This window comes from Vidua macroura, chromosome 19 (assembly GCF_024509145.1).
Source record: "Vidua macroura isolate BioBank_ID:100142 chromosome 19, ASM2450914v1, whole genome shotgun sequence".
NCBI lineage: Eukaryota > Metazoa > Chordata > Aves > Passeriformes > Viduidae > Vidua > Vidua macroura.
Window position 1 is genome coordinate 5,588,711 of NC_071589.1, and position 13,203 is coordinate 5,601,913.

Genomic DNA, 13,203 nt, shown 5'->3' on the forward strand with positions numbered 1-13,203 from the left:
GTGTGTCTTTGTTCAGCATCACTAATTCTCCCCAGCCCCTGGGGTGGGGGTCCAGCTTGGCTCAGGCTGTCACGTAGACCTCCAGGAGCCCCCCGACTGAGTGCATGCGGTAAAACACACCCAAGGGGAGTCCGAAGTTCACGATCACAAACCAGGTGGAGTAGCCATAAAATGACCTTTCCATTCCATTCTCGAAGATGGGGTGAGCCCCAAATGTGGGCATGACCCATAGCTGGAGAGATGTGAGGGAAAGAAACGTTAAGTCAGAGGATGACAAACTGTCCCCTACTTGCACCCTAATCTCAGCACTGGCTCAAGAGTTGTAGGAATATTTCAGGACTATCACAGTAGTCTCCTTGCCAGGGAGGAGAAGGAAAATCCCATAGTTACGCTGTTGACTCCTTGCTGTAAATCAAATCCTTTTGAAACCCTGGAAACGTAAAGACAGTCCCATTCTGCCCTAGCCTGCTTCATCTTTCTACAGGGTTTCATTGTTTCCCTGGGCAATGGGTTTTCACTGGATTAAGGCTGCGGAACTGATTCAAGATCCCAGACCACAGTGTACTTTACTGGGTGAGATTCGAGCCTGGAGACTCATGTTTACAGAGACTTAATGCTGGTGCCTCACATTTTCTTTCACATTTCTCATGAAACACCCTTAATGAGCCTAGTGGGTTTTTTTTCAGAGGCTAAAATCTTGGCAAGTAAGGATTTATTAACTGTCTCCTTCCTGCAACCATGAAACCCAGTAATACTTTAAGGGTAAAAGAGAGACTTTCTGATTATGAGGGTGGGGTATTAACAGCAAAACCAGTCTTGACTTGCCTCACCATTTGAAACTTGGTGGGCAAAGGTTTTTTGTCTGGAATACAAGAGAAAGACAAAGAGGTTATGTCTGTGTCACGGGTCACCGTGGCTCAGCTGGAGCTGTGACGGAGCAGAGAGCACAATACTTACTATGATGTTGCACAAAACCAAGAAGAATGAGATCTCCCTCAATACTCTTCTCTTCCAGCTCAGGTGAGAGTAGGTATGGATGTAGGACAGGGAAGCTTTCCGGATCTCCTGTCCCAGCTCCAGCACGCTCACTCGTCTCTGGCTGTAGGCTTCACGATTCTGCTCTTCTTTAGTGTCCTCCTCCTTGCCAGAAGGTGTCTGGCTGTGCTCCTGTTTGCTGCTCAGTGTGGTCTCCTCTTCCCCAGGCAGCTCTGCAGCCACCGCGTGCTGCCCGGAGTGTCCAGCATGTCTGGCCTCAGCTGCTGCTACAATACGCTGCCGGTGGAGCCCATCGATGACGAAGACATTTTGGGTGATGTTCTGAAAGATGAGGAGGACAGAATAGGACAGGGCAAGGCTGTTCAGCAGGTCCCTGGGATCAGTGGCCACCAGGGCCACAATGGAGAAGTAGGACATGCCAATTTGGCCAAGGGCTGCCCCCATCAGCAGGACCACATCCAGGCTGCGGGTTGGGTTCTTCAGTGTGTCCAGCTCCTTTTTTTCTAAGGCATGAATGATTGTCCCAATCACGGCACCCACACTCATCAGGGGCAGGAGCACAATGTAGTAGGAATAATAGATCACAAAGACCTGGCGACTGGGGACCAAGCTGGTGGCCTGGATCTGGTACATCATGAAGACACAAGCCCCGATGATTACAGCACTGGTTCCCAGCAGTGGCCCAAAGACCACCCCCTGGAGCTTGAATTTGGGCTTGGTGTTCGGGATGTGGTCGTGGCTGATGCGTCTCCCCACGTTCTTCCACATGACGTAGAGCACGGAGCAGCAGACCAGGCAGTACTCAGTGTTGAAGGGGTAGAGCAGGATGTAGCCCTTCTGGAAGACTTTGCAGATGGTCGTGTTTGGGCATGTGCACAAGGTAGTCTCATTGCCTGGAGCATGACAAGAGGAAGGTGACAGGAGGGAGATGACCTGGATGTCACGGCTGTCTTTGGGAGTTTCATGTGTGCAGGCACAACATGTGTGTCTGTGCCTCAGAAAAAGGGATCAGAAGGAAGTTAAATGGCTACTGCTCAGTCCTAAAGGATATGAGGATTCAGAATAACACAGCTTAGCTAATGTATTTTCCTACCTATGGTCAACACCATAGGTGCTGGGTGAGAGACTCCTCCTCCTTCACAACAAAGCCTTCTCTGTTTCTCCCTCTGGAATATTAGATTTCCCTTTGTTCCTCTATATCCTCAGAAAGAAGACCACAGCAATTACATTAGCCTCTTCTAGTCTGGCAATCTTGTGCTTGCAGTTAATAGGGAAAAGTGAGCAAAAATGTAATTTATGGTGTGCTTTTCCTTTCCTAGCCCTCAGTTTCAAGGTTTCATAGCAGATCCCCTCCCTCCAGGTGAAGATCTCCCCTTGCAGATCATTTCCTTGAGACAACTTCCAATAATAGGGAAGTTGTAGCATTTGGGGGACTGGAGATATCTGAATCACTGAGACCCAGAGGCTCCCCAGAGAAGTGCACCAGCACCAAGCCTGACAGAGCTCAGGAGGCATTTGGACAATACTCTGGGGCACATGGTGGACTACTTGGGGATGATCTTGTACATGGCCAAGATTTGGACTTGCTGATCTTTAATGGGTCCCTTCCAACTCAGTATATTCTGTGGTTGTGTGAAATGTTTCCCTAGAAGTCACCTGTGTCAGCCTAACAGCAATGGGGATGTGAAGGAGGAGCCTTGCCTGCGAATCGCCGCTCCACCTCACGCAGCTGAGACTCGATCTCCATGTGCAGGGTGTCGTTGGTCACAGCCAGGAGCCAGAGAAGAAGGTTGGTGGCTATGGTGACCATCAGCCCACACCTGGGAGGAGACATAGGACTTGTACAATGTTTGGAGATGGTTCACAGCCAGTGTGTCCTTCCCCTCTTGCTGGCCCATGCAGAGATTTGAGCACACATGGGGTGTTTGTGCCTGCTCTGCCTGAGGCCTGTGGGGTGCGGCTCTGCATAAAAACACCTGAGCATATTCCCACTTGCCATTTACAAAGGAGCAGGGTGGGCAGTGCCTGGTGAAACTGGCCTAAGCTAAGACATCTCCCAGTAATAGGAATGGGGAGACCACGGGGAGACCACCTTCCCCCATCCTCCAGTCTGTGAGCTGGTCCCTGAGATAGGCAGCAGGAAGACTTTGGGGGAGACCACCCTCCCCCATCCTCCAGTCTGTGAGCTGGTCCCTAAGACAGGCAGCAGGAAGACTTTTGGGAGGAAGGAATAAGCTTAGGAGCATTCCAAGGCACAAAGGAAAACTGAAGGGAGCTAGTGAGCCCAGTTTGGAGGAGGGGGGATGGGTCTGAACAATGCATAGTTTGGTTCTTGTATCACCCAAAATGTAGGATCTATGTAGGATCAGATGAGCACATTTCTAGCAGGAATCATAATGGACATCACAGGCAGAAAGGAAAAGTTTCTTTAGAGCAGTAGAAGGCATTTTTTGTCCTCATTTTATACCTAGTGAAGTTGTGCTGGACTTGAATGCAGTCCTTAGAGTGATGCCACAGAAAGTAAGCCTGCAAGTGGAGAACAATAACACTGTGAACAGAGTGAAGTTGGCAGCTGGCTGCACACACGGTGGAAAGGAACAGGTGGACAAGAAGGTACAGGACCAAGCAGGAGCAAACCTGCCTCTGTGCAAAGGTGCAGGGACATGTGTGGACCTGCACCCCAGTGCTGAGGCAGGTGCTGGCATCCTTGGGTAAGGGCAGCATTTATGTGTGACTGCACTGAATGCACATCGTGGAGCTCCGTGTTCCTCTGTCCTGTTCATGTGGGTATTTGCTGCTGAGGTGGGAATTAGTTTACTTTCCAAATATGGCTTTGGGTCTGTAAAGAAGAAGGCTGATGCTGAATAACAAGGTGAAAATGGTGTGAGATATCTTTGTGTGCAAAGGATTTTGTTGGGCGGATGGATTGGCAGATACAAAGAGGGGCTGAGGCTCAGACTGGTGCAAAGACATCTCTGGCAAAATGTGAAATTTCCTCTCCTCTCTCCTTACTTTGCTTCAAAGCAAATTCCTCTGGATCCTATGGTATATCAGGTATTTCTAGGGTAATTTTTGAATCTTTCTCCCTTGTCTCTCAGTGTGGCACACAGGGAGTGCAGGTAGCATTTGAAGTAATGTGTGATGCTTAAATGCTTTCAATGCTCAGGAGAATGGCCCGTGTTCCTTCACTTTCCCCCGTCTCCCAGCTTTCCCCAGCCCTGGGGCTCCCAGGAATGGGACAGAGAGAATAAACAAGCTTACAGAAGGGTAATGTGCAGTACCTGGGTGCAAATAAAAAGGATTCCAATGCTGGGGAACACAATTTCCACCTTGGATTTGCAGTGGACGAGGATTGTGCTGTAGCCAATCTGAAACACATTCAGGAGGATGCTACAACTGCCAAACAGCAGGACTGACCCTGCACAAAGAGCAAAGGATCAGTAAATAAACACAGACATGTCTGTGGAGCATCTGAGCTTGACTGGGCATAGGAGGCCTTGTGCTTCTTGGATTTGTGTGGAGCTGGCAGTCTTTCTCCTGGAATTCTCATGATTTTAGGAGAAGAGGACAAAGGAGAACCTTATTCCTGAACCTGTTTGTGTGCTTTGACTGGTTAAAGATGTTAAGTAAAAGGTATTTTCTTGTGCTTGGATACAAGGTGGGGATGGGGTTTTTGGGCTTTTCTGTACAATCTGGAATGACTGGGGTAAGTTAATGATGGGACATGCTTTCTGCCTTGTGGAGGAAACCTGAGATGACCACAGGTCTTCTAAGGCTTGTAGCAGCCCCATCTGCAGGAGTTGGGACCCTTTGATTGTTTCTCCCTTTTCCCTTGGACATATCTTTGCAGCTTTAGGTACTCAAGTACCTTGCAGCTTCCTTCAATTGATTCTCCATCTTAGTTAACAATACAGTGCCTAATTAAAAACTCCATGATAGACTAGAGGCAGGGCTACTGAGAGAAGGGTGATTTCTCAAAGTGGGGCAAATACTGAAGGGAAAATCTCCCAGGAAAGCCTGGGTGTCACTGGGATGTGACTCAGTGGGTAAGAATCCTTCCCTGGCAACAAGGCTGCAGTGATGTTAAATGAGGATGATGGTGACATAGGGCCACTGGTGCTCTTGGAGGATAAACACAGTGATTCTCCTCTCACTTTTCAAAGTGCTCCTGCCTAAAACCTTTCCTATGGTTTTCCACAGTGCTCAGTTGCTGTCCTGGAAAGGGGTTATGCCTGGATTTCTCTTTGTGAAGGGACCAAGAGTGAAGTTTGACTGGAGGCTGAAGGGAAGCTGAGTTTCAGGCTTTCCTGGCTGCTCTGCTTCCACTCTGTGGCACCCACTGTGCCTGTCAGCCTGACAGGAACTGGGAGATTCCCAATGCCCTAACTGCATATCCTATGGCTTCTAGCTCCTCTAGTAACAGGGGAAGAATTTCTTTGCCTTCCAAGTCTTTGGAAGAAGGCATGGGAGAAGAAATAAAAGCAGAACTTACCCCTAATCCAGATGGCTCCGGCATGGGAGTCTCGGTAGAGCACCGCATGTGGCTGCCGGCTGGTGCCCAACAGGTAGTAAATAATCCAGAAGAGGCACAAGACCTTGAGGATGGAGAGTAGGATCCAGACGTCTGCCAGAGTGATGGCCACCTTGTTGAAGATCATGCTGCTGATGAAGGCGCTGCCCAGAAACATCACATTCATGGCCAGCAGCCCTGAGAAGAGCTGCCCGGCCTTCTGAGCTTGCCGGTCCCTCTGCTGCACCGAAGAGCAGTGACGGTACAGCCAGAACTTCTCATAGTGGATCTTGGTGGTGTCTGTTGGGGCTGAGGCTGACCTGCTCTTGCAGTGATGGCAGGGCCTGGAGACTTTCTTGTCAGACATGGCTCATCTACTTGGGAATCACTGCATTGAAAAGAGGGGAGGTTGAAAAGGGGGGATGTGCTGAGATGGGAGGTTTTGTGCTCTGCTGTGAAGGTCACTTGTGTGGTGACCTCCCTTCCTTGCTTTGCAGCTTCTCCTTTCTTCTCCAGAAGTTGGATGAAGGGGAAAAGAAGATTGGTTTTTAGCCCAGGTTAGGCATTAAAATTTCCCAGTGGACAGAATCATTGCAGGGCACTGGGGAAAAGCCCTTCTGCCAAAACTTGTCCAGAGACACAGGATTAAAGTGGGTGTTTGATATCTCTGCCCTGCCCTACCAGTACCAGGAGCTGTTGGGACCAGAGGTGCTCAAACCGTTCCCACCCTCACCTTTCACAGCTCCTCCAGCCCTGGGTTCAGGTTTTCTTCTTTCCCTTTGTTGCCATAAGGATTAGGTGGAAATGAAGAGCAAGCTTAGACCTGCTGTGAAATTCAGAGCTGTTTGATTTTCAGTTAATGGGTCCAACCTCTTCCTTTTGTTTTTGGACTCTGAGAGCTACAGGTTCCTTGAATGGTCACACAAATTGTGGTAGAGTTGGAGAGAATAAACAAAGGGTCTGTAAAGCTTGGAATAAGCCGCTGGGAGGAGATCCAAACTCCCACCCAGGTGGGCTGAGACTGGGAAACAATTAGTACCTGTTTTTATTTCTTTTTCCTCTTGTAGCACAAGGCTGTGAAGACACTGACACAGAGGAGCTGGAGGGATTGGCCCAGGTAGGCACTCAGAGTCTGGGAGCTTTTCTATCCATCTTTTGGTAAAATCTTGGTAGGATTGTATTGCTATTGGAAGGGAAATCTTACTCACATAAAGCAATCAGGCAACATCAACCTCTCTATAGATTTGGTACATGGAAAGATGCTTTCATTCCAGGGCGTGGTTCTGATTGTAGTGAAGGGTGGTTGGAGTGAAACAAAAGCTCCCTGAGATGTGTTTGAGAGAGCGGGAAACCTTAAACATTCTGTGATAGGTAGTCTTGGGGAGAAATTGTTTGAGGAGGGATTGAAATTTAGTGTTTCCCTTTTCTTCTGCATGTGCACAGAGGTGCACTATCTGCCCTTGCCCCTGGGACTCTGAGGTGAGCTGATCCCTTGGGTTTTGTGGCTGGCAGCAGGGATTCAGCATTTCTCTCTAAGTTGGTGAGTTTAGAGGGTCCATTAGGAGAGGATGGACCTCTCCATGGAAGGAGAAGATTAATTTGTGTGTTCCAGGATGAACCCCCAAGCCCTAAGATCCTTGGCACTTGTCTTGGTGGAGATTGATCCTAAAATCTTCCCCATTTTTCTCCAAAATTCTCCTAATTTGGTAGCAAAGGGGCAAACTCCCTCCTCTCTTCTAGGGCCATAACTCTCTGGTCCAAAGGGAGCTTAGAGGCTATAAAATCAGCAGGAAGCCCATTCAGGGTGCACCAGGAGGTACCCAAGTGCCCAGACAGGACTGCACACAGAGGGACCCAAGCCCTTGACCCCATAGCTGTGCTGTGGGGAGCAGTCAAATGCAGCCCTTACCTGCCTGCTGCCTGAGGAGCCGACACAGCCTCGGATGCAGCCGATCTCAAATGCGTGGCTGGAATGCCACCAGGATGCACGGGAGACCTCCAACAGCCCAAAGTGCAGACAGGAACCGTCAGGGCTGCTCCTCACTAAATGCAGCCTCTGCTCCCAGCCCATTGATTTATTTTCTTTCCACCTTGTTTACTTTGTGTCTATTATTGTCATTACATTAATTACTCAGTGGGAAGCTCTCAGATCTGCCACAGGCAGCCAATGGCGAACAGCTCCTTTATGCACCTGCTGGGTTGCCTCACACCAACAGGCTCGGCGCAGGATGTGCCAACTGGTAAAACCACAAATGGTGGTGACTAATTTGTGCCATGGCTCAGGCAGGTGTAGAGCTAATCTCCTGGCACAGGCTTGTGCAGGGAGTGCTTACCCACACTGCCTTGGCCAAAATCCACTTGAGTTCCCCACTCCCTTGTTTTTAGGTAGCTCCTAAGATTTTTTTTCTCACATGTACCATTTCTTTTTGCTTTTATCCAGGGCACAAGTCTTACCCAAAAGGTAAAGCTAGCGATCCACCCCTGCACTGGTGCAGGAATGACACCAGTTTGATGCCTTTTTGGCAGAAAGGTGCTGCTTTTGAGGGTAATAACTACAACCTACTAATGCTGACTTAGAGTGAGACCCACATGTCCCAGCCCCACAGTCTTGGCCATGTGTGGTCAAGGATGCTTTAGGTCCAAGCTGTATTGCTCTTGATCCCCCTTCTTTTGCAGGACAAACTGATTCTTGCTTGGGACTCTGTGGTGAGCTGATGCCCCAGGTTTTGTGGCTGGCAGGAGGGATTCAGCATTTCTGAGCTGGTGAGGTTAGAGGGTCCGTCAGGAGAGGATGGACCTCTCCTTGGAAAGAGAGGACTTATTTGCGTGTCCCAGGATGAACTCCCCAAGCTGTAAGGACCTTACAGCTGGCAAACACATGAGCTGGGAGTTCAGAGCCATGAAATAATTCCCAAGAAGCTGATTAGGGGTAGGAGTGGTTGGGGGAGCACAGGTTATCGTGTGTGGGGATGTGACGAAAGGGATGGAAAACAAGACTGAAAGGGCCCCATTTCTCCTGGGTGAGAACACCCAGTGTGTGCTGGTGCAGCCATTGTTTGATGTCTGCCTGCAAAAGGTCATGTTTAATGTCTGACCAAGCCCTTGCACTGCTGTGATGGAGCCCAGGTGCTCCAGTCTGGGCAGGTGTTCATGAATACCCATGGCTGGATTTGTTCTGCCTTCCCCCAAAGCATCATCATCTCTAACCTGTCTGCACAGCTTGCTTGGATGTCCTTGCTCCTTGCTTTCATGTTTTGAGATCCCCTGAGTGCAATTGAGCTCTTTCAGGGGCCTGGCTCTCTTCCAGACTCTGTTCCAGAGATCAGCAGGGAACTGGGATATCCCAAGAGCCATTTGGTGGCCTCTGTTGGCCAAAGCCAACTATTTCTGTGCAAGGCATTAACAAGCCTGCTCTTTTTCAGTGCTATGATCCTAAATTGGGGTAGCCATACAGAAGTGAGAAATGAGGCCGTGAGTCTGAATGTATCCTAAAGTTTGGCTGAAATTGGAGGTTTTTCCTTCAAAGTCGGGTCTGAAATATAATGCTGGTGCCTGCTGTGCTTCAGTAGTTTTGTCAATGGGACTGGACATCTGTGTTGCAAAGATGAGGTACCCTGACTTGCACTATCTTGGCTTTGGAGCTGAAATTGAATCCAGAGGTCTTTTAAAGCCCTGGGAGATGGGTTAATCCTCTTTATTTGGTCCTTAATTTGAAGAAGAGCAGCTGTTTTACTGGAATGTATTGACATAAGTTTAACTAAATCATTAAGTAAGCAAGCGTGCAGGAAAGGAGAAGGTGAGTCCAACTCTCTGGATCAATCACAAGAATCACTGCCCCGGAGAAGCTGCCTTTACTCTCAGGTTGGGAGAAAGCTGGTAAACGTTAGGAGCGATGTTTGCCCCTCTGCTATCAGCAGTGTGCTTATTAATGGTGCTATCTGTGCACTCAGCAGCGATAACAGCCAGGCCGGGCCCAGCAGGTCTGTAAACAGGGCCCGGGGGGAAGGAGCTCCGTGCCCAGACGCTGTGTTTGCCCAAAGGCCACCTGAGGAATGCGAGGCTCCTCACATCTCCCCGGCCGGCCCACGCCCTTCCTTTGGCACTGATAACCACGGTGGTGACGTCTCCTTGGGGCTGGGAGTGAGAGACTTCTGGGGTGACTGCAAAGAGCAGCTTCATCCAGTGTGGGTGAGGGTGAGCTGTGCTGCACTGCCCAGCTCTGTCCCTCCATCCTCTCCAATGGGTTCTAGGGGTATGGCCTGGCTCCACTTGTGAGTGTGTCTCTATCTTCCCTGCTGGCTCTTGGTACAGGTCCCTTTGACCTCCTGCCAGCACTGAGTTCCTCCTCACTGCTAAGGACCACTGGGAAATGCCTCCTCTGCCACCACCTCCTGACTTGGGTCTCAGCACACTGCTGGAGCCAATCCTGCTCACAGGCACCTTGTGCTGCAATCCCATCCCTCATCTCCAGCCTTGTGACCTCTTCAATCCATCCACTTCCCATCTACTGCACTGACAGATAATAATTAACTTGGATTCCTCCTGTCTCGGACACACCTCAGAGCAAACCACCCAGATAAATGGTGTTTTGGTTTGTTTTTTTTTTTTCCCTAATAAAATAAATCTCACCCTCAAATAACAGATGATTAAGAAGCAGAGGAGGGGATGCAAAACCCAGGTAGGGGTGGGATGATGCCTCAGACCTGACCCTGGCTATGGCCTTCCGTGCTCTTTTCTGAGCAATGATTTCTAATCTCCTGCTCTTCATCTCTTCCCTCTTTTGCTGTGCGCCCTTGCTGACTCTGGCACCATGTCCCTCAGGCCAGGGTCTGAATTGAGATCTTTTTGACTCTCACACAGTGTCTCAGGTCTTGAGACTGGAGCTCCTGAGCTCAAGCAGTGCTGAGCTCTTAACTCTGCCAATGCCTGGGGAGTGATTTTTGTTTGTGGGGTTTGGAGTTCCACCAAACCTCTGCAGCACAGTAGGTGCTCAAACCCCTGGGACACCAAAGTGGGCGAATCTGGAAGCCCCTGGGAGGACCTGGTGGGCCCCAGGGCAGCCCATTACTTCATTTGCAGTGACTGCCATTTAAACAGTCACCCTGAGGCACATCTCTGTCCTGGCTCCCCATCCCTTAATGGGAATGGAATCCCTGCTCCATAAGGATGCTCTGGCAGGAGCAGTCAGCAAGATGCTGCTGGTGGCCTTGGGGCCCAGCCTCATTCACTGCTCTGACAGGCTCTCTGCTCACCTAGCTCCCGTGCCTCAGTTTCCCTCCTTCCAGGCATGGAAGATGGAGCTACCAGCAGTGCTTTTCTGCAGGGATCTGACACAAGGATGTGTGTACAAAGGGCCGAGCATGATACCTTTGCATAACTTGGGTACTGTGTGTTTGTGGTGTCCTCCCCTTCCACCAAATCCTCCATCAAGAAGATGCATCCTGCTCTTTAACTGGGCTGTTAGGAGCTGTGTCTCAGCTCTGAGGGGAAAGGGGCAGTGATGGAGCAGCCAATGGCAGTCAGCTGCATCACCTGCCTGAGGGGAATCCCAAGGAAAGGCATGGATTTGTGCACTTAGGATGTGGCAGTCCCTGCTCCAGGGCTGTGCCTGGGTTTGGGTGACACAGCTGGGAGACTGAATGTGCCAAGGAGTCGCCCAAGAGCATTTGGATGATTCTCCATCAGCCTTGGAGCACACCCCTTTGCACAGTAACTGACTATGAGTTGATACCTTCTAGTATCCTTGAGCACACAAGAGGTTTTATCGCCAAGTTTTCTTAAGGTTTGGATTATTAGGCTTCTTTTTTTTCTTCTTTGCATTTGTGCTCACTTTCCCTCTGGCTATATATACATACCCCCCCCAATATTTATACACCCATTTTTTCGTGTATAGCTGGGGTTCACTAGCTCTTTCCCAATCTACTGCTTTTCCTAAGATATGTGTTTGTGGCTGGAGGGCAGAAGAAGAATTCAGCCCTTGGTTGGAAGCCCCTGTCATCCCTGTGCTTGCAGCCTGGTGATACCTCAGGTTAGCCAGGGATCCTTGTGGAGCCTCTACTATCCCCAGAGTGTTTTGGTTTATCCCAACAGGACTGTGGTTGGATGTTGTGGTTGCAGCTGACCCATCACCCTGGGGAAGTTGATTTGGGTTTATTGCCTGTATCAGAGCTGCTTCAGTTGTTGGGGGGTTCTCCTGACATCCATCCTGAATCTATTTGGCCCCAGAAGTGCCCCTACAACAGCTGTCCAGAAGAAAAGAGCAGTTCAAAGTGTGCCCTGCTTGACCCAGTGCACCCATTCCTGGAAACCTAGGAGCAGGAACCAGCAAGAGCATGTAGGATGAAACCTAGTGCACCCCCAGGAACAGATTGGGTGATTAAAAGTGTTTTCTGCCCCTGTGTGTGCTTAGCAGCTTGGGCTCAAACAATGTGTGGAGCTGTAAGCAGGACTGACGTCTGCACTGTTTGCATCTCTTTTCTGACTTAATTTCAACTGCAGGAGCCACAGAATAATGAGGCTTTTGTTTTAGGGAATGTAAGGTTTCTAGAGGAAGATTTTATCTTTACCAGATCAACGGTAAAAATAGAACCAGGTTTTGCAGGGTCAGTCAGGCTTAGAAAGACTCCCAGGCTGGTGAGAGAAAGGATTGACCCAAGTGGAAATGCTGGATCAGTGCAGCCCTCTGAGGGCAGGGGAAATTGGGGTTTCCCCCATGTTCTACCCAGTTCAGAGAAAGGCTGCTGGCAGACAAGAACACTGGTGTCAGACCAGCCAGAGGCACTGGTCCTTGCTGGTTTGGTGATCTGGACTTGGAGGGGAAGGTGGCTGGAAACACATCAGCCTGGTCTGTGGAGTGGAAAATTGCATCACTCCATTTCAAGTCCCATGATTTCCATTTATTACTTTTTCTTTGGCAGATGCACAAATGTCCATAGGAAAAGGCTTGATGATTTCTGCCACCTCTGCAGTGTTTTTTATTGGAACGATAAACCCTGATGGAACAATAAAACCTTTATTAGAATGGTTAAACCCTGATTTCTCAGGATGCAAAGAGAGCTCAGCTGTGCCAGTTTGACATGCACCCTCCTGTCCTGGCAGAGAAGGCTTTCTGAGGTTCTGCTTGGATGCTGGGTACAGCTGGGGGGCCTGTTTCTACCTCCTGCAGCCTAGGACTCCTGCTCTGAAAGCCCTCTCAATCATTCAGTGGTTCATGGAGAGCTGCAGGCACCCAGAAACCTGAGTCACAGCCACAGGGTCTGGGTGCAGGGCTGTGCTCTAAGCCTCAAAGCACACACAGGCTTGAGGATGCAGCACCAGCATCCCTTCAGGGTGCTGGAGATCAAATTGACCACAGCATTGCACTGATTTCTGTGTCATAGGGTCCCTTCAGGAGTTCAGTTGCAGTGAAAATCAATAAATAACTTTGCATACAAAAATGTTCATATATATTTTTTAAAAATCATTATGTATTGAAAAAAGAAAAAAGAAAAAGCTCTTTATTATCCCCCAGACTGTATGGCCCACATCATCTTTATGATTCTTGAGCCCTGATTCAGGAAAGCTGAGAAAAAAGTGTGCTAGAGCCATCCCATATGAGGGCTAGCCCACAACCACACGCACAGCTCTCCCTCCTTGGGAAGAGGAGGCTGCAGTGAAGCTTCCTGGAGATGAAGGCAGGGGCTGGCACAAGGAAGTGT

The 13,203-nt window shown here is 49.5% G+C and overlaps 1 protein-coding gene across 1 annotated transcript; it reads right to left on the minus strand.

Annotated features, from left to right (window-relative positions):
• Positions 1-61: 61 nt before the first annotated feature.
• Positions 62-5,873, minus strand: OTOP3 (otopetrin 3). Its single transcript, XM_053994820.1, has 6 exons — positions 5,489-5,873; positions 4,278-4,414; positions 3,464-3,522; positions 2,698-2,816; positions 958-1,889; positions 62-232 (listed from the first exon to the last, which is right to left on the minus strand). Exons 1-6 carry the CDS (start codon positions 5,871-5,873, stop codon positions 62-64), a joined length of 1,803 nt encoding a protein of 600 aa, XP_053850795.1.
• Between the last annotated feature and the right edge of the window lie 7,330 nt (positions 5,874-13,203).

Excerpts from the sequence above, each read along its gene's own strand:
- OTOP3 (XM_053994820.1), bottom strand. The coding sequence starts at position 5,873 with ATGTCTGACAAGAAAGTCTCCAGGCCCTGCCATCACTGCAAGAGCAGG. Across the intron at positions 2,817-3,463 it reads GTCCAGCACAACTTCACTAG|GTGTGGGCTGATGGTCACCA; the intron begins GTATAAAATGAG and ends GTCTCCTCCCAG. Across the intron at positions 233-957 it reads TGGTTTTGTGCAACATCATA|CTATGGGTCATGCCCACATT; the intron begins GTAAGTATTGTG and ends ACATCTCTCCAG.